At 36.1% G+C, this 25,640-nt stretch overlaps 1 protein-coding gene across 2 annotated transcripts in view; it reads left to right on the plus strand.

The window, feature by feature from the left end:
- Positions 1-25,640, plus strand: part of CFTR (CF transmembrane conductance regulator) — a 181,379-nt gene that overhangs the window by 114,506 nt on the left and 41,233 nt on the right. For both annotated transcript variants that reach the window (XM_017975483.5, XM_054237473.2), the window contains 6 exons: positions 2,615-2,652; positions 3,316-3,566; positions 6,411-6,490; positions 9,800-9,950; positions 10,845-11,072; positions 14,800-14,900. In XM_017975483.5, coding sequence (XP_017830972.2) covers positions 2,615-2,652; positions 3,316-3,566; positions 6,411-6,490; positions 9,800-9,950; positions 10,845-11,072; positions 14,800-14,900 — 849 coding nt within the window. The remainder of the gene's footprint in view (positions 1-2,614; positions 2,653-3,315; positions 3,567-6,410; positions 6,491-9,799; positions 9,951-10,844; positions 11,073-14,799; positions 14,901-25,640) is intronic.

Raw genomic sequence — 25,640 nt, forward strand, 5'->3', positions numbered from 1 at the left:
AGCTGGAATCCTGGTTCAGCAACCAGAGTCTTGTTGTTGACTAGAATATCTGAAGATCCTGTTTAATGCTTTCATTCTGATTGTTAAGAATATGTCATAGAACTGCTGTATCCTGTTTCTTTATGACTTCCTTTCTGTTTGTTGATTAGAAATCCCTGAATGGCTTTACATTATTAGTACGGAAGAGATGTAGTATATTCCCATAAAACCACTGCTGCTATTGAATGATAGTAATCATTTTGGAGCAGTGTTATGACCGTTGGTTTATGTTTTAGGGTGTCATTTGACTTGTGAAGCATTGAAATCCATGTATTAAGCATACTGTTTTCTATGTGATATGGAATTATACTTAAAACCCTGAGAAAATGGAAAATAAAAATATTTTTACTTTTCACCTTAATCATCTAGGACTATCACTCTATCATAAGCTGCATAAACTTTATAATCTCAAAACATTTTGGAAATGAAATGACAGAACTTGCTTACTCAATTGTTTCTATATGCACCAAATGTTTTTTAAAGTTATTATGTTAAGTCCTTGAAAATATTTTGTTCTAGTCAACATAAGAAGTTTATGTTGGTAGTTCTATGTGGAAATAGCCAGGAAACAACTTTATATTATGATGACTAGACCAGTCCTTAGAACATTGCTTTGGTTATTGTTCCATTAGTAAATGTTATAAGATAATTATTTCTAAGATTTACTTACCATCAAAGAATGTTGGCAATGCCAGCATTATTGACAATCCTCTAATTAGAGCAAAGGGGAAATATATTAACAAAATATGATAATAGCCAAATAAAGAGTGACTCAGAATGTATACCCTTATCTAGGATCTTGAGTAATTCGATTCTTTTTAGGAACTAGACATTTGTACCAGAAGACTTTTAAAATAGCTAGATTGTTTCTGGATTTCTTTTCATTTTGAATTAACTTGAATTTTGAGGAAATAAGGGTAGTTTTTTATTGATACAGTGTATAAGCTCTGTGTACAATGAAGAAAATTAGGAAAGTGAGAATAGTGCCATCAGATTTTTTGTCATTATACTTCTATCTGATATGTGAATTTAACTAAAACTTATATACCTCAGTAAAATATAATACTTACTAATATAATTTCTTAATTTAAATGTTCCCTATAAGGTTTTAATATATTCTTAAGTACTGTTAAATATTTAAGGCAAATTCCAGTATAAAATAAGACTTGTAGATATCTTATTCTAAGCATATTTGTTTCTCTCCTATTTATTTTTATTCTGTGTTCATTTCTAAAATTGTTTTACTCATAACTGATTTTTCTATTTCATTCTATGGTAAAGGTATTATTTGGCTAATTGTATAATTTCAGGGTCATTTCTAATATTCCAATTGTGGTGGTATCAACACCAGATTATATTTCTCTATAGGGTTTACAATGGAATGCCACATTGAAATAGAATAGAAATGGAATGCCACATTGAAATAGAATTGAACACAGATGATCTAAATATAAAAATGACTACAAAAATCACAGTTGTTTAAAAAGGGTTTTTGGTTTGTTTCTATATGGTGTAGAACATTTCTTCCTCAGCCAAATGTTTCCACCTTGAGAGAGCTATAGAGGTTCTATGTTGTCCTAGTAACAATAATATGTTTTAACCTGAATGTACCTTATCTTTATTCATAAACTGTGACTTTTTACATTGTTGAAACTTTTTTTTTAAGACAGTCTCACTCTGTTATCCAGCCTAGAGTAAGCAGTAGTGTGATTTTGGCTCACTGCAATCTCTAACTTCTGGGTTCAAGCAATTCTGGTGCCTCAGCCACCTGAGTACTGGGGACGACCAGTGTGCACCACCAGGCCTGGCTAATTTTTTTTTTGGTATTTCTAGTAGAGATGAGGTTTCACCACATTGGCCAGGGTAATCTTAAACTTCTGGCCTCAGGTGATCTGCCCACCTTAACCTCCCAAAGTGCTGGTATTACAAGTGTGAGCCACTGTGCCTGGCCTGAAACTTTTAATTCATTTCCATTAATATTAATCTCACCTTTTCCAGTAATGAATTGGTTTCCCAGGTATTAGTCCCCTGTAATCATTGAATGGCAAATGAAATTATTTATGGCAAATAAACAGATTAATTATCTGCCAGCAGGCTTATATTTGTGTTTATTATTTTTATATAACATATTTATAAAATATATATTTGTGAATGTTTTGAATAATAAACAGGAGATAACACAAATATATAGATATAAATATCTAATATAAATATAAATATAAAAGATATAGATATCTATATATATTTGTGTTATCTCCTGTTTATTATTTAAAACATTCAGCTATGATCTTGGCTCTCTTGTGAGATTCAATAGTTTCTATTGAATAAAGGAGAAATGAAAAAGAATTTACTCCAGTGAAATTTGAATTTTATTAACTTAATGTGTTCTCATCACAAATAATAGTACTTAGAACAACTATTACAGCTGGACCCAGGAACACAAAGCAAAGGAAGATGAAATTAAGTGTACATTGAGGTACACACATCAAATGGTGTGATGTGAATTTAGGTGTGGGCATGGGAGGAATAGGTGAAAATGTTAGAAATAAATCAACTGTGTCTTCTTCCATTTCAGGTGGCTGCTTCTTTGGTTGTGTTGTGGCTCCTTGGAAAGTGAGTATTCCATGTCCTATTATGTAGCTTGTGTTTTATTTCTGTTGACTGAACATTTTAATCCACTATGGTATGAATTGTAATCCAGTTTGTTTCACTTCTCCTAAGCATTAGGGTAGTGGAAAAACAAGGTTTTTGTTTAAATGATAATCATTAGTTGGACGAGGTGGCAAATGTCTATAGTCTAGCTCCTACACAAGCTGAGGCAGGAGAATCACTTAAGCCCAGGAGTTCAGGGCTGTAATGTTCTATCATTGTGAATAGCCACTGCACTTTAGCCTGTACAATATAGTGAGACCCTATATCTAAAATTAAATAAATAAATAAATAAATAAATAAATTGTGAGCATGTGCAGTTCCTGCAGTTTCTAAAGAATATAATTCTGTTCAGTTTCCATGAAATGCAATAAAAATGTTTGAAATAACATTACACATTTAGGATTTTCTTTAAATATTTTAATTTAATAAAGATAAACTTTATCAATGGTAAGAAAGCATATCCATTTTCTTGCAATAATAGTAAGTTTTTGAGATTAAGTATACATGCTGTGTTAATGCAATATGTTATATTTCTTTAGACTCAAATTTAGTTCCATTTACATGTGTTGGAAATTCAGTAATTAAGTTTGGCTGCCAAATAACAATTTCCATTTTCCTTTACAGCACTCCTTTTCAAGACAAAGGGAATAGTACTTATAGTAGAAATAACAGCTATGCAGTGATTATCACCAACACCAGTTCATATTATGTGTTTTACATTTACGTGGGAGTTGCTGACACTTTGCTTGCTCTGGGATTCTTCAGAGGTCTACCACTGGTGCATACCCTAATCACAGTGTCGAAAATTTTACACCACAAAATGTTACATTCTGTTCTTCAAGCACCTATGTCAACCCTCAACACATTGAAAGCAGGTACTTTACCAGGTCTTAAGAAATGGGAGTGTGATCCACCATCAATAGGGCCTGTGGTTTTGTTGGTTTTCTAGTGACAGTGCTGGCTTTTGTACAGAGGCATCTGCCTTTTGTTGAACCTCCTTTTGACTGGCATGCACATTTCCCAGATATTATAGGTTATCATATATTGTTGCTCCTGATATTTCTGTGTTAGATAATTAGAGTAGCTTGGTTTGTAGAATGTGATGGTGAGACTGCAGCAGCATAAGAAGGCCCTTATGGGTAAGAGATACCTCTCTTTTCAAATATTTGGTCTAGCTTTCTTCTGGGCACCTTGTTGCCAATATATAGTGTTGTTCAAAAGGGCAGGAGACTTGAAGTGATCAAGGAAAATGTGATTTTTCTTCTGTTGATTAAGTTTTTCGTTGGAGTAGAATAATCTAGTTTCATGTAACTGCTCAAAGTTATATAGTAGGGGGGATCATCATATTTGAAGTAATAGAAAGTCAGAATAGTAGAATAAAGGTCCTAAAAATTAAAAAATCTAATAAGGTGCTTTGAAAGAAATCAATTCTGTTGATTCCTCATTAGATAGATTTGCATTTAAAGACAGGTTAATAAGGATTCCCCCAAGTTTTTTCACAGCAATCTGTGAGCATTTTCTCTGTTGAGGCATTTACTCTGTGGTATGAAAAGATGAATCAGGGAATCAGGCACAGTTTTTATCCTGGAAAAAGTCAGAGGTGAGAGGAGGAGTTGACACAGAAATATCTGATATAAAGCAAAGATTAAATTCCAAGACCGAACTTTTCAGACATCTAAAAAACTTAAGAAAAACCCATCGTATTTTCTGGATAACAAAATTTCAGTGTTATTAGTATGTAGGAAGATCTTGATATTTATTCTGAATCCCATGTGTGTTGCTGAAATCTTGCCTCATTTGAATATAGTCATCACCATCCTGTTTTGGAGCTGGGAGTTTTAGACTTAGTATGTCCAATTAACTTGATCCGGTGATTTTATTTTTCATGGAAATCTGAAACCCAGACAAGACAGGTGATTTATCCAAGTTTCTAGAAGAGTCAGACATGAGCCAGGAGGCACAGTGGAAAGAACATGAGCACTGCCTGAGCTCCAAGTTGATGCCATAAGAGCAGTGATCATGGGCAAGTGACTCTTCTGAGCCTTGACCTCCTCACCTGTTAAGTGGGGAAAAGAATATCAGAGAATCTTTGTGAGAATGAAACTAGGCAATTTACTTGCCTGCTACAAAGCCGATGGGAAATCAATATTAGTTCCCCATGGTTCCCTTCTGTGGGTGTGGTTTTCACAGAGGATGCACTGGTCATTCCACCTCTTCTTTTTCAAGCTCCTCATTCCCTTTGACACTGTTCACAGTTGGTTCCAAACCATTTGAAATATAACAAGCAGCAGGATGGTTTTTCTTTTCACCAAAGCAAATTTCATTTTCTAAACACTGTTTATAAATACCATGGGCTATTTTTTCAAGTTTTGATTATCATGAAATGATACAAATATGTTTAATTAAATATGCTAAAGAATGTATTACTCAATAAGCATGTATTAAATAATTCCTACATCTAAGGCCTTTTTGCCTGGGGCTATGGGTGATACAAAATAAATGTGGCCTGATCCCATTGACCTCTAGCAATTTACATCCTAGAAAAAGAGTTAAGATATGTTTATAAGTGCCAGTGATATAAGACATGCATATAGTCATTATAACAGAGGTGCAAACATGATTTATTAAGTATGTCCAGAGGAGGCAGAGATTAATTCCAGCTGGAGGAAACACTGCTGCTTTCTTGCAGGAGGGGCATTTGAGTTGAGCAAAGGAGGAAACATAGATTTTGACAACGAGAGATGAGGGGAAAGGGGTTTCAGGTGGAGGGAACCGCATGGGGAAAGCAGAGAGGTAGGAAAGTGTAAAGTGTGTTTAAAGAATAGATAAGTTTGGCTAAAACAGGATATTTGAGCAGAGGAAGCTGGTACTAGGTAGGCAGGTTGAGCCCAAATTATGCTAGGCATTAAATATTAAACTAAGAATTTTGGACTTTATCCTACAGTTTATGGGGGGTAAATGATAAGATTCAATATTACTTTATTTGTATAGTATTATGTTTCATTTTCTCTAATTGTTAATTTAATTCCTCTCTAGGTAATGAATTCCTCAAGGGCAAGGAGCATGGCTCATTCACCTCAGTTATCTCAGTGCTTAGTATTGTGCCTGGTATATAGTAGATACTTGTATATACATTTTTAAATTGAAGCAACAAGTTATCAAACTTACAAATGTTAATCCATAATTCAGATGGCAAGTGGAAATGTAGACTGTCAGCGAAGAGGGTAGAAAGAGAATATGACAAAGGAGGACCAGATAGTGTGGCAGGCAGGGAGAGAGAGCAGCCACGGTGTCCGTAGAGGTATGTGAAAAAGGTTTGGAAGTCAGGAGGGGGAAAACCCTATGTGATGGAATACAAATGGAAGGGAAATGATGACAGTATATCCAGTAAGTTGTCATTAAATGCAAGGTTGGAAAAATAAGATTGTAATAGCAGGATGAGTACCTACCCATTCCTGACATATTTTATAGTAAAAGCTATTTCAAAGACATGGTGTGTAACTTGAATCTTGCAGGAATCTGATACTTTAAAAAGGTTTAAGAGTACAAAACAATAACTTTAACCCCAAATTTTCCAAGTCCTTATTGATTTTATTACATGCTAATTTTTATTTGGAATCTGAATGCATCTACTGTGACCCAAATTTAGTATTGGAAATATTGATACGTCTTTTTAAAATTACTGGTTTTTGAGAAATTTATCATCTTGTATATTATAGGTGGGATTCTTAATAGATTCTCCAAAGATATAGCAATTTTGGATGATCTTCTGCCTCTTACCATATTTGACTTCATCCAGGTATGTAAAACTTAGTACTGTTAAATATCTTTGTATTTGCCATGTTGTTTTTTAAATAATAACAAGAAGCAAATGTGATTTTGTTTTCATTTTTTATTTGATTGAGAGTTGAAGTCCTGTCCATTGCATGAAGTTTGTGATTATCCAAAGCCTTCAAAACAGATATAAATTTAACAAATTCAGTAATAAGTCAGAACTGTTTACCTGTTTACCTGGCCCAAACGTGAGGTAATCCAACATTCAGATGTAACAGCTGTCTACTTGGGAGTGATTTGAGAGACACAGAGTACCATTTTCCCTCAAATCACTGGCCACAAAGTGTGACATTTTGGCATTGGCATCACTATTTGATGGAAGCCAACCTATCCCCAAAAGGCCTGTGTTAGAATGAAGGTGGATTCCCTGGGTGGGTTACACTTGAAACTAACCTCACTAGTGAACACTTCGGCACAGAGTAGCTAGCCCATTCCCCCACGATAAGGACCATAAGGAAGGGACAGAAGCAAAGATAAATTTTTGAACAAGAGAGAGGGGAAAGAAAAATCTAGGTTTTTATGAGGGCTGTCCTTGAGTGATAGATGTGAATAGGCCTCCAGGGCAGCCTGGCTCAGAGGCTGATTCTTTGAGTCGGAGTGACTGACTGGTGGTGAGAGTGGAGAAGGAAAGGAGGGTGGAGGTGAAAGTGACCTTGGGGCATTAGGTCTCCAGAAGTGACATAATTTAAGGAGTGTTGTAAGCTGTGATTGTTGGAGTAGGTTTGAGAACAGCTTCCTGAGCTTCCTGACTGGTTTAGGTAGCTCCAGAGAGCAAATGCCACAATCCCAGTGATCTGCTTGGAGAAACAGTTGGAATAGGATGCTGCCCATCTGGGATGAGTCATTGTCCCCTCTTGCTCTTTCCCCACCCCTGCAAAATAATAACACTGTATTTGACTGAACATATAAAACAAAAGAAGGATTACCACATAGTGTGTATATATTACCAACATTGGCAGGTGCAGAAAAACCAGACTGACAGTTTGGCTCATCTGAAATGACTGACACAATCAAATATATTTACTGTCCCAAGTGAACTTTAGCATTTTGGATTTCCTTTAGTTGTCTTGTTTAAATATATAACTTAGAAGCAGCTGATGGAATATTTAAATCCATGCTTTGAATTCATGCATTCAAAGAAACATGTACTGTGTCACTAAATGCTGGATATTTGTTTATTATGTTAAGAGTATAAATAACTAGTCCCAAATATAGTATTATTAAATCAGATAAAAACTGGAATGTGAACCTCTTGACCTGATTGCAAAAGTCTTTGCCAATGGTGCTTCTTCATAATTATTTAAGGCTCACTTCAGAGCTCCTCTGGAAGAGTTAATTTTTAAATGTTTATTTTATAAACTAACATTTTTGACATATGTGACAGCTCTCAAATTTTTTTCTTTTATGCCAATTTGAATCATTTCTGCTCAACTTCTTTTTTTTTTAATTGAGACAGAGTCACACTCTGTTGCCCAGGCTGAACTGCAGTGGCACAATCTTGGCTCCCTGCAACCTCCGCCTCCTGGGTTCGAATGATTTTCCTGCCTCAGCCTCCAGAGTAGCTGGGATTACAGGGGCCCACCACCATACCTGGCTAATTTTTGTATTATAATTATAGACGGGGTTTCACCACGTTGGCTAGGCTGGTCTTGAACTCCTGATCTCAAGTGATCCACTCACCTCAGCCTCCCAAAGTGCTGGAATTATAGTTGTGAGCCACTGCACCTGGCCCTGCTAAACTTTTAATGCTGAGATTCATTTGATTCATTTGTCATTGCTTCACAAGTGATTAGGCAGAGGTCTTATATATTAATTTTATACTATTTTATACTTTTATATTATTTTGTTTGTAAATGAGTCATATTAAGGAAGCATAATATATGACAATAAAAATACAGCACAAATTTGATTAATTCTGATTTTATTAAATAATTAATCACAGGGCTCCTTTAAATTGTGAACTCCTCTGGTTATATTTAATTGTGTCATACCTCTGGTTATACTTAATTTCAAACAAATGAAATTTTGTTCTGTTCATGATATTTCAGAAGCAGATCTGTTGCACAAAATAAAGCTTATCTATAAATTTTTAAAAAATATTTCTGTTCAGTCTATTTTCTATTTTTTTCTCTTTAAAATTTTAATGTTATTGTGGCAAGTCCACTTAACATGTGATTTACCCTCAACAGATTTTTATGTGTGAAATACAATATTGTTCGCTACGGGCAGAATGTTGCACAGCAGATCTCTGGAACTTATTAATTTTGTAATACTGAGACTTTCTACCTGTTGATCTCTCTCTCCCCTGCCCTGTTACCCATGGTTCTGCTCTTTGCTTCTATGAATTTGAGTATTTTGATGTCTCATATAATTCTTCATTCTATTTTCTAACTTTTGGCAATGTTCTGACAAATTTGCTTTCTGGATCGGAGCACCGTATAATGAAAATTGAAAATCTTGGTTCTGTTCTACAGATCCCACTATTTTATCTTGATCAGACACTTATCTTAAAGGGTCTCAGACACTTATCTTGTCACATGTAGAATGGAGAAGATAAGCCTGATAATGGTCCCTTTCAGTTATAAAGTTATATCAGTTGAAAATGCATGTGTCGCTCATGGAAACTGGTGAGTTTCCTCACTGAATAGCATATGGATGTTATAAAGTGTTTATTTTTTATACTTTCTGCTGACAGTTACTTTATTCAAATGGATTATTGTGAATTAATTATTAGCAGACTTCGTACCTTTTAAAAACATATGTATTTGGTGTCAAGTAGAAATATGAAATTTATTAAGTATGATTTCTTTCAATGTTAAGCATGAGAAAATAGGCTCCAAAAGGTTAGTTTGTCTATGTGACAAGCTTATATTTCAAGCAGAACTTTCTGAATCAAAAGACTCCAAGACGAAAGTCCAGCTTTCAAAAATTGTCTAACCAAAGTAAGTCCTAAAATTCACCTTCATACTAAAATCATTTAAAAAGTTTGTTTTAAATTAATATTCACTTAAAATTTATTTATCATACAATACTTTAAAGTATCTAGGAAATGAAAATATTCCAAGATCAAAGACCACTGTGTTTCAAAACCTCAAAAATGTTATCAGTGACCTAAACAGCTTTTAAAATTTTCATGAAAATTGTACTTGCAGATGGCTACTTTCCTATTAGGAACAGAATAGTGAAAGTATTTAGAAATAAATCACTGACACACTCTGTCCACTTTCCAATGTGAAAACATTTACTCACCAACATGTTTTCTTTGATCTTACAGTTGTTATTAATTGTGATTGGAGCTATAGCAGTTGTCTCGGTTTTACAGCCCTACATCTTTCTTGCAACAGTGCCAGTGATAGCAGCTTTTGTTTTATTGAGAGCATATTTCCTCCAAACCTCACAGCAACTCAAACAACTAGAATCTGCAGGTATGACAGTGAATGTGCGATGCTCATCTTGGAAAAAAGCCACAAGAGCCATTTGAGGTTCTTTTTTCTTAATCTACTCTTCAAAAAAATTCTGCTTTTTAACTTTTACATCATATAACAATAATTTTTTTCTACATGTCCGTGTATATAAAAGGAAACTACATTACAAAGTACACATGGATTGTTTTTCGTAATTAACGACCATGTGACTTCATTTTGGTTTTTAAATAAGTAGATAGAGTCTTACCATGGTTGGCTTACAGGGCATTCATTTATAATGTACTTATATCAATTAACTTAGAAAATGATAGTGCTGCTATTACCAAAGGTTTGTCTGGGTTTCCAGATGATACTTGACCGAATGTGTTCCCTTGGCTTGTTGTCTTCCAGCCCCTTTTTTCATGTGCTGGAGCTGCCATTTCGTGTGCTGGAGCCCCCAAACTCTGCTTGTGCTGTTAGGGAATCCCATTTTGCAGTGACAGCCTTAATGTGGGGGCATTTTCAGGGAATAAATAAATTTTCAGTATGTTTTGGTTTTGTAGGTTATTAACTAAATCAAATAACATAAACTTCCTTAATTTAGATACTTGAAAAAAATTGTCTTTAATTTAGAATTACCGAGAAAAATAACTCCCAGTGGTAGCCAAGAAAAATGAATAAATAGAGGTGGTGATTTTTTAAGTTCATATCTATGGTAGCCAAGTAAAAAGAAGGGTACTCATTAATAAAATAATAAATCATATCTGTTCAAAGTATGGCATCATCATGAAAAAACCTCTTTTACCAATGACATTTGTGATATGATTAATTTAGCCTTTTTCAGGCACATAGTTTTATGAAATTACATTCTGTGCTTTTGTTATTTGTAATGTTTTCTATGGGAATATTTCACAGGCAGGAGTCCAATTTTCACTCATCTTGTTACAAGTTTAAAAGGACTATGGACACTTCGTGCCTTCGGACGGCAGCCTTACTTTGAAACTCTGTTCCACAAAGCTCTGAATTTACATACTGCCAACTGGTTCTTGTACCTATCAACACTGCGCTGGTTCCAAATGAGAATAGAAATGATTTTTGTCATCTTCTTCATTGCTGTTACCTTCATTTCCATTTTAACTACAGGTACTATGAACTCATTAACTTTAGCTAAGCATTTAAGTCAAAGCTTTGTCAGTGAATAAAATGCTGCATTCTTATAGGTTAACAATTTTAGATATCTTTAGAGTTTTTTGGGAGTTTAATAATTAACAAATTTGTTGGTTTATCATTGAGCAAATGATTTCTTTGAATTTTTATTGTTTTAGTGTTGAACAAATAATTTCTTTGAAATTGGAGATATATGTAATATTATCCCTATTTTCACAGTTTTAAAAACTGAGACACACAGATTGTCAAATAGCAATTTTGTGATTGAAGGGAGAAAAAGTCACCTCTTCATACTCATATTGATGAAGAGTCCTGGCCTCCAAATTAATAGATCTGTAAAGAGCTATCTGAATAGGGGAAATAAAACATTCCCATTTACACACAAACACACACACACACACACACACACGCACACACTCTAGTTCCCCTTGTCAGTGTGTTTTGTTTTTTTAAAATCTTCTTGGTAAAATGTGTTATCTAATGTGAGTTTTGCACAAATCAGCTTGACACAGAAAAGAAAGAAAGTGCCATGTTTTTCAGATACAAATGTTCTGGATTTTAGGAAACAAAATATTTAGTAAGTAAAATAAAAACCTATGTAGGTAGATTTGTTCCTTTAAGAATTTGAATTTCTGAGTATTTATGATAAGTGTTTAAATTGTTATACGTGACAGTGAATATTCAGAGAAAATGCCAAATCAATGCCAAATCTGTAGGCTCATTTGATTGTAGGAACAGAATTCTGCTCAAACTAAAAGGAGGCATTTGTTGGAGTTACAGGAAGGCCTCAGGGAGTACCAAGAAGGTGGTGCCATTGGCCCTTAAAGAAGTTGGAACAAGCACAAAAGAGTCAGCTTCAGCTCTTCTTTTTCTTGATTCCATATCTGCCCTGGGTTCATTCTGTTCTGTGGCTGTTTGATTCATTTCTCTCTCTGAAGACTAGTTTTCCTGGTGTATCAGGGCTAGTCCACATTGACTTGATGTAGTATATCCATTCTGGCCTCCTGAATTAACAGCAGAGTTCCTCTATACAATCACAAAGTCCTGGAGAGAACAGAAAACAGGTTCCTTTTGGCTCAGGGGTCCGCCTGCAGTCTACTCTGCTGATCTGAGGATAGTGGGTTCACTCCCTTAGTTGTTCTCTCAGCTAGGGCAGTGGAAAATGACTCTGTGAAAGGAATATACATGGGCAGGAAAATGTACTAATCCTCATCAGTACTGTAACTTTAAAAATTCTTTTAAGTTATTTATTTTTTTAAGCCTTTTTTTATTGCATTTTAGGTTTTGGGGTACATGTGCAGAACATGCATGATAATTGCATAGGTACACACATGGCAGTGTCTTTTGCTGCCTTCCTCCCCTTCACCCACATTTGGCATTTCTCCCCATGCTATCCCCCCCAGCTACCCCCCCGCTGTCCCTCCCCTATTCTCCCTGATAGACCCCAGTGTGTAGTACTCCCTTCCCTGTGTCCATGTGTTCTCATTGTTCATCACCCGCCTATGAGTGAGAATATGCGGTGTTTCATTTTCTGTTCTTGTGTCAGTTTGCTGAGGATGATGTTCTCCAGATTCATCCATGTCCCTACAAAGGACATGAACTCATCATTTTTGATTGCTACATAATATTCCATGGTGTATATGTGCCACATTTTCCCAGTCCAGTCTATCATCGATGGGCATTTGGGTTGGATCCAGGTCATTGCTATTGTAAACAGTGCTGCAATGAACATTTGTGTGCATGTGTCCTTATAGTAGAACGATTTATAGTCCTTTGGATATATACCCAGTAATGGGATTGCTGGGTCAAATGGAATTTCTATTTCTAAGGCCTTGAGGAATCGCCACACTGTCTTCCACAATGGTTGAACTAATTTACACTCCCACCAACAGTGTAAAAGTGTTCCTTTTTCTCCACATCCTCTCCAGCATCTGTTGTCTCCAGATTTTTTAATGATTGCCATTCTAACTGGCGTGAGATGGTATCTCAATGTGGTTTTGATTTGCATCTCTGTAATGACCGATGATGAAGAGCATTTTTTCATATGGTTGTTGGCCTCATGTTTGTCTTCTTTTGTAAAGTGTCTGTTCATATCCTTTGCCCATTTTTGAATGGGTTTGGTTGTTTTGTTTTTTTATAAATCTGTTCTTTGTAAATTCTGGATATCAGCCCTTTGTCAGATGGGTAAACTGCAAAAATTTTTTCCCATTCTGTTGGTTGCTGATTCACTCTAGAGACTGTTTCTTTTGCTGTGCAGAAGCTGTGGAGTTTGATTAGGTTATTTGAAAATAAAATCAAAGAAGGCTGAATTACATAAATAAAGATTTGTTAACAATTAATTCAAAGTAGTATTACACATGCTATAACATGGTTGAGTGTGGCTGAGTCTTATTTATTTACTAGGGGCAATAATCAAAACATTTAACAATCAGCATAATACAGAACTTACCAGTCAAATCAGATGCTCAGCCAGAGTGGATGTTGGCCACCCAGCTATTATTATCCCTGGCTCAACTAGTCTTCAACTGTATTAACTTGCAAACATTAATTAACTCTCTAAGCCCCTCATTTTTCTCAAGTGTAAATAGACACAATAATATCACCTATTCCATATATGTGTGGTGACTATTAATGTGATAATTTGTGCAAAACACTTAATATAGTGCCTGGTCCTTGGTAAATACCAAATAAATGTTATATGACTTCTTCTTATTAAAATTTTACCTTTTCATCTTAACCTTAAGAAAAAGCAATATATTGCGGCTCAAATAAATCTTACCTATATCAAAATGCTTTAGTACTACATGCAGGTATATGCTGTGTATATTATGCCTTCTGTTAGAGGAATCGCAGAAACAAAAATTTCAATTAATAATAATGTGAATTGTTTCTCACAATTGTAGAACCTTTTGACAATTTTATCATGCATTATAGATGTAAGAACTCTCGGCTGGGACTTGATAGCCTAACTTTATAATAATTTAAGAACATTCCTCTTAGAGAATTTTTTGGCCATAATAGTGGATACTTACGAATTTTAATTAGTGGTCCTTGTAATTAAACACTTAAGTATTGTTCTTCCCAGGTGCAACAATCTTTTTTTTTTTAAAAAAAAAGGGCAATCTTTTCTCTTTCCAAATAGCAGACCTGTTAGTTTTCTGACTCTGGTGAAGTGCTATGTATACTTACTTCCTAACAGCATGCAATTAGCAAAGGTCCTCCTTGCAAAGGCACAGAGTACATCTAAACATCTTGCAGATACTATTTGGACACACTCCTCCCCTGCTTTTGTTTTTTTTTTTTTTTGTAGGGGAGCTCATCTGGATACAGGACCTTTATTCCCCATTGCCCATTCTAATATTTGTTACTGTCATTACTTATAGAGTAATAATAGAGGAGACAAATATGGTACCTACCCAATACCAACAACACCTCCAATACCAGTATCATTTTTTTAAAAAGGCAACACTTTCCTAATATTCGATCACTCTTTAATTTAAAGTCTTGGTTGAATGCTTACTATATGCAGAGCATTATTGCTATTAGTAGATGCTGTGGTAAACTGAGACTCAAAAATTATTAATATCAGCATAAAATTGAAATGTAAATTTAATGTGATGTGTGCCCTTGGAGAGGTGTGAATAAAGTAGTTCACAGAAGAGAGAAATAACATGAGGTTCATTTATGTTTTGTTCATCTATAGGAGAAGGAGAAGGAACAGTTGGTATTATACTGACTTTAGCCATGAATATCATGAGTACATTGCAGTGGGCTGTAAACTCCAGCATAGATGTGGATAGCTTGGTAAGTCACTATCATCTTTTTAACTTTTATAAAAAAAAATTCAGACAAGAAAAAAGTATGAGTAATAGCATGAGGAATAACTGTATACTCTATATTGAGCTTAAGAAATAAAACATTACAGATAAATTGAGGGCTACTGTGTATCCTTCATTAAACCCGTATTTCTTCTTTCCTCTTCATAGATAGCCACTATGAAGATCTAATACTGCAGTGAGCATTCTTTCAGCTATTTTCTCCTTCAGGGTTTTTTAGGACAAATACCTAGGAGTGATTTTGCTGGATCATAGAATTCACCCATGCTTAACTTTACTAGGTGGTGTAAAATTCCCTCAGGTCTGTTGTACCAACATATATTCCCGTCAAGAGAGTACAAGAATTCTCATAACTACGTATCTTCAACAATACTTGGTATTGTTGGACTTTTTCATTTTGGCAGTCTGATGGAAGTGAAGTGATCACTAAAAATATGGGGCAGCTTGATACATATTTACTGGCTTTTGGTGTTCTCTAACATTAATTTCTTATTCATGTTGCTCACACATTTGTTACCTAGATTTTTTTTTCTTCCTTAATTGATTTGTAGAAATTTATGACTTCTGGATTGATTGTCAGTTCTATACATTTCAAACATAATCCCTCAGTCAGTGGCTTGGGTTATAGAGCCTTTTGATGAATAAAAGCTTTTAAGTTTAATAAAGTTCAATGTATTGTCTTGTCTTTTATGTTTTGTGCTTTTGGTATCTTGATTAAGAACTCTTTCCTTATCTCGGGCCCTCAATTTTAGCAGCATGATGTTTTCATGATATTATTTAAATCTTTTCACATTATTTAGTGATAGCTCCTTTCTTGTTCCTAAAGTGTTTATCGTTGCCTTCTCTCTTCCTGCTTGATAAATATTGCCACACATTTGTATACCTTATTCATGTGTACAAAGACCACATTTTAATTGTGTTATTTCTCTTGTTTTGGTTTCCTAGAATGCAGAGCCATTAATATTATAGTAATGTTTATAGTAATGTTTGCTGTATTAATTTTCTTGGTTTACATAATAGCCTCTGCCCATTGATGTCAAAACCTCTATTTGGTGCATTTCTATTCTGCCTGTTCAATCGCTGTGAAAGTTTCTGTAAGGTGTTTTTATTCCTCTAGTTTTTCACATGTGCATCCTGGGCTTTGTGACCTGTGCTTTGACATCGTGTCTTTCATCTTATGCAATAAAAGGATCTTTGCAAGGACCTATTATGTTATAATACAGTCTATGAAAACTATCAATATTTGCATTTGATCACATTTTAAAGAATCACGTTCTTTTGTTTGAATATCAAAGTGAATATGTGAGTTTCTATTTCCTTGCCAAATAGCACAAGTAGCCTTTTCCTGGGTGTTTATGGGCATTTATCTGGTTATTGATTCCGATCATATTGCTGTTAACCATGCCATTGCTAAAGTTATACAGTAACTTGTTTGTTTTCACCTTGGCGTATGTTGAGAGTAGGAAATAGATATGGCTGTGCCCTCAAATTCCACGTTTATATGATGTTAACCCTAAAGGTCCTTGTGACTTCTGAAGTAAAAACTCAAAGTGTTGTCATTTTACTTACTGAGTTGTTAACTGAATTTAGAGTGAAGTTTATAATGGAATAAACAAGATTTTTAGTTTGATGTGTACTTTTAGTTTTTCAGAAAAAAATGTTTATACATGGAAAGAATATTTTATTTACCCATTTGGCCTAGTTTAGACAAGAACACAGAGTCAAATGTTGACAGAATTCTGAAGTTATAAAAATGACAGTGTGGCTTTTTTTTTTTAACCTTCCCCCTGCTGTTTATGCCCAGGTGCCTAGCTTTCCTTAGTTCTCAAATAGTAAAGGTAGTTTTTGGATAATAACATTTAGCCTCAAATTGTACTGTATTTATGATCACATATCTCAAATATTGGTACACAAAACTGTACAGTAACCTTTATATTAGATTTTCCTATGAAATTTTTTATTATATTCCCTAAGATAGCTTTTTCCCACCTTCTCCCTTCTCAGGTGCTCCAATAATTCCACCCCCTGCACTTTTAGCCAGTGACTTTATTATATCTTTTTTAAAAATCTAAAAATACTGCTGCAACCAGAAAGAATTTTCTTTTTTCTCTTTACCAGTTGCACCAGGCTACTGCACCTCTCCTCATGCACCACCTTCTGCCTGTGTTCTTGCTCCTATTTTCAGGAGCAAGTAATTTGCAATACCTTCCTCTTTGTAGGACCTTTCTCATTAGAGTAAAAGTACTTTCCCTTGATCTCCAGCTACTACCCCATTTCTTGGCCTATATATAGCTGTTTGAGAAAGGGCCACTTTCCATCTTTTCCTCAAACTACTTCTATTCCATTCTTTTCCTCAATCCACTTTCATTCCATTGTTTCCTCAACCCATTCTTTCCACAGCCTAGTTCATTTTATTTCCATCACTCCCATTACTCAGGACCAATATCTTGCCAGAGCCAATTTCTCTGTCTCCCTTGGCAGCTCCAGCAGTATTTATGCCATGGACAAATTCTTCTTCTTGTGATACTTCCTTTCCTGCTTCCATGACACTACTCCCACTTCATTTTCCTCCTATCTCTCTGGCTCCTCCTTTGTCCCTTTTGCTGGCCCCTTTTCTCTTTCAGATCTTTAAACATCGCCTATATCCCAGCCTTGTTCTACTCACACTCTCCAGCGGTTATTTTCTAAACTCATGCTTCAGAAACTGTCTCTTGATGAATCTTGGAAGGCTGAGGTGGGCAGATCACTTGAGGTCAGGAGTTTAGGACTATCCTGGCCAACATGGTAAACTTCTGTATCTACTGAAGATATAAAAATTACCTGCATGTGGTGGCATGCACCTGTAACCCCAGCTACTTGGGATGCTGAGACATGAGAATCGCTTGAACCTGGGAGGCACAGGTTGCAGTAAGCCAAGATCATGCCATTGCACTCCAGCCTGGGCACCAGAGGAGACTCAAGGAAAGAAAGAAAGAAAAAAAAAGACACCATCTCTTGAAGAATCATAAATTCATATCTCTAGTTTAGACTTCTATCATGCTTGCTAAATGTGTATCCAACTATCATCTTAACACCACCATACGTTCATAAAACACAATTATAGAATGTCTTTCAGTAGGCTTGACATTTTAAGGCATGAGTTTCTGTTTATTATCTCCTTAAAATATACCCAGGGTCTCAAGAGACTATTAACAGGACAAAACTTCTATTCTACTTATTAATGTGTCTGGCCTTATTTAGCAGGTTGGAAAAAAAAGTCATCTGAATATCATCACTTTATGACTAATATAGTTTAATAGTTTGTGAATCATGCATGTAATTTAAAAAATAGTAAAATTATCAGAATATAATTTAGAAATTTCTATTAGAAAACTCCATGTTAGGGGTTTCCAGTTATTTCAATGTTTTAAAAATTGTTATTTCTATTAATAATTCACTTTTTATTTTAACATAAATTGTGGCTGTCCCTATTCTTTCTTGAGACGGATTTTCGCTCCTGTTACCCAGGCTAGAGTGCAATGGCACGATCTCAGCTCACCGCAACCTCCGCCTCCTGGGTTCAGGCAATTCTCCTGCCTCAGCCTCCTGAGTAGCTAGGATTACAGGCACACGCCACCATGCCCAGCTGATTTTTTGTATTTTTAGTAGAGACGGGGTTTCACCATGTTGACCAGGATGATCTTGATCTCTTGACCTCGTGATCCACCTGCCTCGGCCTCCCAAAGTGCTGGGATTATCGGTGTGAACCACTGCGCCCGGCCTGTCTCTATTCTTTTCAGTTGTATTTCTCATACCATTCTATAGATGGGGTGAAATGAAAAGTGTTAATTTTTTAAAACTCCATCCTCAAATGATATATGGATTTATAGCTGTTATTGCTAAAGCAATTATCTTATATATTTTCCTGCAAAACAAAGTTGTGTGCTGGTTTATTTATTTATTTATTTGACTTATAAGATACCTTCCTTCCATTTTTAGTAACATAAGTTTTCTCTTTCTCGTGTTCTTAACTACTTAAGCTTTATGTAACTTAAGCACTTAAGATTGCTATCTATATGAATGAATAAAGATTAAATAAATAAGATCTAGAAAGGGCGACAAGAAAATGCTTCAAACTGAACCGTGTCAAGCCATCTAGTGATTGGTAAACTACACACGCTCACAGTCACATTGTCAGAAAGAAGCCACTGACAATTCAGTTTGTTTCAGGACTGCCTACCACATAGTGAGCACAGCTAAAAGACTTTTTATCTTTTACTGTTTGTTTCGGGTTCCAGTAATGATCAAGTGACTAATTGTACAATGACCATCAAGAAGTCCGATGCCTAGAGAAAAAGGGAACCTGGCTTTTCTGCATTACCTCTATGTGAATATTATTCTGCCTCTTTAATTCTCCAAGTGAAGCAGCAGATAAACCATCCCTGTTTATGTTAGCTGTCTACCCTGTTCAACTGGGTGTTCTAATAACAGGAGGAATAAAGCCACCAGGGTGAGCAGGGAAGGCAGTGAATCTGCAGGGCTTACGGACAGATTACTGTTAGTGAGGCTCTAGAAAGTTCTTGCAAGATTGATGCAATCTGAGAAGAGTTTTCTGTCAATAGAAACTCCCTCGGTTTCTCCTTTGTCCTTTTATTGCCTGTGTTTGTTTCGGGTTCCAGTAAAGATCAAGTGATTGATTGTACAGTGACCAACAAGAAGCCTGGTATGCGGAGAAAAGGGGAACCTGGCTGTTCTGCATTGCTCCTGATGTCTAATTTTCTTGTACTGAGTGTAGTTTTTGCTGTAAGAATCTGAGGGGAGGAGTCATTTCTTCAATTTTTTTTTGGTCTTCTTTCAATGGTTTTTTGACCATGTCTATCTTTTTCTGTTTTCACAAGTCTTTTAAATTTTCCTCTCATGACCTCTATCTCCAGACATTTTTCCACCCATCTCTTCTCATTTCATCCTGTAGAACGTCTGTGGTAAGCGTCCTGAGTTCCACTCTGGCCTTGCCACATGTGGCCTTGGGCAAGTCGTAGCCTCCTTGAGGGCCTTATTTTTCTCATTTGTAAAATGAAACAGTTTGGATAGAAGTTTTCTAAACTTCCTTCCAGCTTTGACAATCTCTTTCTTCTGGATCTTTTTCCTATGAAAAATGTCAACTCTTGATTAGCATGTAGGCAGGTATTATTCCACATCCTTTAGGAATCACATTTCCGTTACTATCCCAGAATGCTAGAGTCCATTGATTAAGTTATTCACTGCTGCAATTAGCAAAGCTGATCAAAGAACTCTGAATCAGTGTGTCACTAGAACCAACAAAGAAAATACCATTATGATGTTTTAGAGTCTTGAACTAGTAGAAGAGAGTTAATGAGAACCCTAAGGGATTGCTGAAATGTTAAAAACAAAAAACAGATTGAAAACTTTAAAAAATTCACTGAGCTTCATGCCTATCACTTTAACTTCCTGGGTTTAGAGAATCTCATTTATGGATTAGATCACAAGTTCTCATCCTACTACCACATGCAGAATCTTTATCAAAACACAGAGTAGGCAGGTGTGGTGGCCCAAGTCTGTAATCCCAGCACTTTGGGAGGCTGAGGCAGGTGGATCGGATCACTTGAGGATTGGAGTTGAATACCAGCCTGGCCAACATGGTGAAACCCTGTCTCTACTAAAATTACAACAATTAGTCAGGCATGGTGGCACATGCCTCCCAGCTTCTGGGGAGGCTGAGGCAGGAGACTCTCTGGAACCCAGAAGGCAGAGGTTGCAGTGAGCCAAGATAGCTCCATTGCACTCCATCCTGGGTGACAGAGTAAGACTCCATCTCAAACAAAACAATAAAAAACAGATTACTCAGGGTCCACTAAGACCAGTGAAGTCAGTTCTCTTGGTAGGAAGCAGGGTGACTGGGCATGATGTTTGTAGTTTTAAAAGTGCTCCAGGTGATTCTAGTGTGTATCAAGCAAAGCTTGTGAATCACTGTACTATATGCTCTCTAAGATTCATTTTAGCTTTGATTTTCTGTGAGTCAAAGCAGAGGGCTCAGCAAACTTTTTCTATAAAGGCTAAAATAGTAAATATTTTCAGCTTTACAGGTTGTAATGTCTTTATGACAACTCAGTCTTTGGAGGGCAAAGCAGCTGTAGATAATATATAAACTAATGAGAGTAGCTGGATGTGTCCTGTGGGCCATAGTTTTGCTGACCCCTGGTCTATGTCATAGAATTTCCTTTCGAATTGATGGACCACCAGCAAATAATTTTTGTCCTGTATCAATCAATGATACCTATATACATCTCTGCAAGACATGTAAAACATGAGGCTTAATAACAGAGTACTTTGGGGAAGACACAATATTTCAAAATTAAGATGCTTGGAAAAAAATCTTATTAAAATAGTGAAAACTGTGAGAAGGTGTTTTGATTTGTTGTTTTGGATTCCTCTTTTTGCAAATTATTTTGAAATATTTTTAGCAGAAGCCACATAGATCCAATTGCATTCACCAAGCTATATTGAAATTAAGCTCCAGAGTGAGTAATAGATGTGATGAGTGATGCCTGACCTTTTCCTTTTCTTTTCTTTTTTTTTTTTAATTTTTTTGAGATGGAGTCTCACTACATTGCCCAGGCTGGAAGGCAGGGATGTGGTGATGATCTCAGCTCACTGCAACCTCTGCCTCCCAGGTTCATGTGCTTCTCCTGCCTCAGCTTCCCGAGTAGCTGGGACTACAGGTGTGTGCCACCATGCCTGGCTAATTTTTGTATTTTTAGTAGAGATGGGGTTTTACCATATTTCTCAGACTGGTCTTGAACTCCTGACCTCATGATCCACTTGCCTAAGTCTCCCAAAGTGCTGGGATTACAGGTGAGAGCCACCATGCCTGGCCAATGTCTGACCTTTGATGGGTAAGTTTGAGTCTTCTTTTGCCCATTGGCACACTTAGTACCATGTTTACCCAAGTTTTTAGCTATTGAAAATGGGCACCAGTGTATTTTGAAACCTCATTGTTAACTTGGGATATGCCTTTTGTCATGCTGCAAATAGATTTTCTTTCTTTTGTTTGAAGATCACCATCTCTGTTTCTTCTGATAGAAAAAGTGACACTGACTTCTCAAGTGATTTGCCACGGGTAAAAATATGTAAACCATTTCTGTAGAGAGCAAGCTATAATAATATACTAAAGGGCTAGGTTTATAGTATAAGTAACTCATTTATGCTGTTAATAATTTATAAGAACATGGCAATTGACTGACTTTTTATGTGCTCTAGGAGTGTAAGTAATAGATGTAGAAACATAGACCAGAGTTTCAAGAACATGTTTTGGGCAGAGAGTCTGTTTTCTTGCTAACCATGTCTCTTAAGTTTATGTGCGTGGCCTGAAGATTATGCTAATGGATCTAACTTGGCCTTCGGTGTCAGGTCTGTGTTAGTGAGTATTAAAAAGTATAGTTTGTGCCTACTGGGAAGGATTTATGATTTAAAAACCCTAAATCTCCCCTTATAAGTACTTCATTCTTAGAATTTTTTTCTATAAAATGTGTAATTTTTTTTACATTGTGCCAGTTTTCTAGATGATTCTCTTCATACTTATTTCTTGCAATCCTCCTATAACTCCAGTCATGAAGTCTCTTTATAGTATTGCCAGCCAGATCTCTGGTGTGTGAAGTGTATTTTCTATGATGGCACATAGTTTGGGTGTTAATGCCTTATCTTGATGTGCTGGCTTCTGAACAACCAAAGGATGAAAGGAAATAGAACAAATATTTTTGTGAGGGAGAGGGGTCTGGCTTCTTAACTTGTTCTAGAATAAGCCTGTAAGCCTCCTCTTGCCTCTTTGTCACAAGAAGAGAAAAGGAAAATCAAGAATTATTTTCTTCTTGGCTTAAATGCATCCCTTATAAGGTAAGGTTGAGATTAGGCTGTGAAGCTATATTTTTGACAAGACTGTCATAATCCCAAAAGACTTTGTTCTTCTAATGCTTAGGTTAGTAACTTTAGACATTCTTATAAAGATAGTGAGGTCCAGTTTTAAGGATTGATCCCTTCTCAAGGGGCTCAGAAGAGGTTTTGAAAGATAACAAAATTAAATAATGAAACCAAGAATTTAAAGCAGATGAAGATCCTTAAGCAAAAGTCCCACCAAATTTTGGCTAAATTCTAATGTACAGAAGTCTGCACAAATTCTGTCAAGTTTTCTTCCCCACAAATGAAGAATGGGGTTCATTGTGTTAGTGCTTGGGTCTCATTTTGGCTTCATTTTCTATTTCTCAAAGTCTAAGAGAAGTGCTCCTACTGAAGCAGACGTTGGGATTTTGCTGTTGGCAGGGCAGACTTGCTCTAAACAGAGCTATCCCTCCACCCTCCTTAGGCAACTCTTTTCTATGCACAGGAAGCAGCAGGCTGTTGTTAAGGAGTTTGCCAATCCAGTCATTCTGATAATTGCTGAATACAAATTTCCATCCAGCACAATCTAGGTAGCTACACAATGGCACAGTAGTTTTTATGCATCACATGAAAATGCTTAGTAGGCACTCGAAATGAGAAAAAACGTTAAGTGTGGTTAAAAGCTCAATGAAAACAAATAGATGAGACTAAAAATAGTTTGATATGTTGTAACTTCCGTCTAATCCAAATAGCAATGAATATTTTGAGGCGGAGGAGCTGAGGGGTAAAATTGTATCCTGCACTACTTGCTAATGTACTTGCAGCACTGTCATTCTTACTGCACAGACACTGCTTTCTGCATAGGAAGTAGAATAATTGATTCATTCATTATTAACAAAGATTTATTAAGTGACTACATGGTACTAAGCACTAGATGGAGAGGGATGTTTTGAACTGTCCATTGTTTGAATACAACAAGGAATGCTTTGAACAAGGTTACTATAATAGGCAGAATTGGTTTAACATGAAGCGTATGAGGCATAAGCTGCAGGTCCTCTCACTTGCATGAACTCCTTTGAAGGCCCTATATTTAATTGTATATGCATAATTTGAATTTCGATTTTTTTTTAAGAATTCCCCAAATTACTTAAGCTTCAGCCTCCGCAAAACCTGGATCCATCCCTGGTAGCAGCTATGAATCTTTGGCTCTGTAACTAAGTGTGCAAGAAATACAACTTTACTTTTTCTGTGGTTGAGTTTATTTTCTATATGAGCATACGTTCCACTGAGTGAAAGAAATAATATAATTAAATTCAGACATTTTGCTGGGTTCTAAGTGGAGTTTGCAGAATGCCATCATATTAGGGATTAAGGTGTTGTGTCTTGACCTGCATCGTCTTTTGTCTGTGCTCACAGTCTCTGAGGCACTGATGTTCCTATCTGACCCAGAGGTGCATGGTCCATGTAGATGGAGCCTTTGTCTTTCTTGTTCTCACTGTGAGCTCTCCTTTGCTGAGCCTTCTTCAGCTTCTTCCATGCCCCTGAAGAATCGAAAGATTCAAATCTGAAGCTATGTCAAGTCGTCTGTCCATAGACATTCCAAGCAACCATGTTCATTCTACTGCTCCCACATCATGCAAGACACAGGAAGCTTCACTATGGCACGAGTCTTTCCTTGGCTTTGCCTTGGAATTTAGGCATAGGCCTCCTTTGTTCTAAATTTTCCAAATCACCTTGAGGACAGAACCAGGATTTGGTTGCAAGGTAGAACTTTTCTTAGAGGACCTGGTTTCTAAACCCTCTTGTTACTCCCATTTATGGACAACCTTTCTTGAGTCAGATTGTGGGGTGAGGAGAGTGACTGCTTCTAATCCATTATAACTTTGTCTATGGCTACTGTTTTTGTATAAACACTATGCATTGGGTCCTTAGGCTTTGGCTTTTGGAGCTTAAAGGCCAATATTCACATGGTTCAAAATTTTCAAATGATCAGTATCTGACTTGAATTTCAAAAGCCAGTTTCTGAAACTTAAATGACCAGAAATGATTTGTTCTGCTCTGGTTCTGATGTGGCCTCTCCTTCCAGAGGTACTGGAGGTAGAATATCCAAGCTGGAAAGCCCTCGAATACAAGGAATTGGTTAGTAATGCATAATCTAATTTGTTATCTGTCTACATCTATTCAATAATGGCATTTCAGTGGCTACACACTGACCGTGGTAGAAGTGTCTGCACAAGCCACTTTTTCTTCCTGTCAGAAAGTATTCTAACCCACTTTATTGAATGACTGTCTGCTCGTATGCTGGTGAATGAGTGCCCAGTGTTAATATGAAATTACATGTTCTTACCTAGGCGTATTTGACCATGCTATACAGAACCATGATAGTCCATCTTAGAGTCACATTAAGCAGCTAGGCTGTGAGAAAGATAATGAGTTGGAAAGTTAAATTCTGTAAATTTGATTGGTACATTCCATGTGTCACATTTGACATTAGAAGTTCTGGATTCACCCTCTAGGTGAGTTTCACTAATGGAGAATGTAATTTGCAATGCGCAAACACAAGTCCTAAACAGAAAACATTGTATGTTACATTCCAGTGCTGTCAAGATAGTGGTTTTCAAAGTCCTTATTTTCTAATAATACTATATGTAATTCTGAGTCATTTAGATAACAGTAGTTAAATGTTTTATTGATTGGAAGTATTAAAATGTGAAGAATTTTTGTTATATAGTGTCTTTCCTGTCTTGCTTAATAAAAAATAAGTTTAGAATGTTTATAGAATTAACAGGCATAAATATCAAGTCTCAACTTTATGCAGCTAATCTACATTTGTGTA

Source organism: Callithrix jacchus, chromosome 11, assembly GCF_049354715.1.
Source record: "Callithrix jacchus isolate 240 chromosome 11, calJac240_pri, whole genome shotgun sequence".
Classification (NCBI taxonomy): domain Eukaryota; kingdom Metazoa; phylum Chordata; class Mammalia; order Primates; family Cebidae; genus Callithrix; species Callithrix jacchus.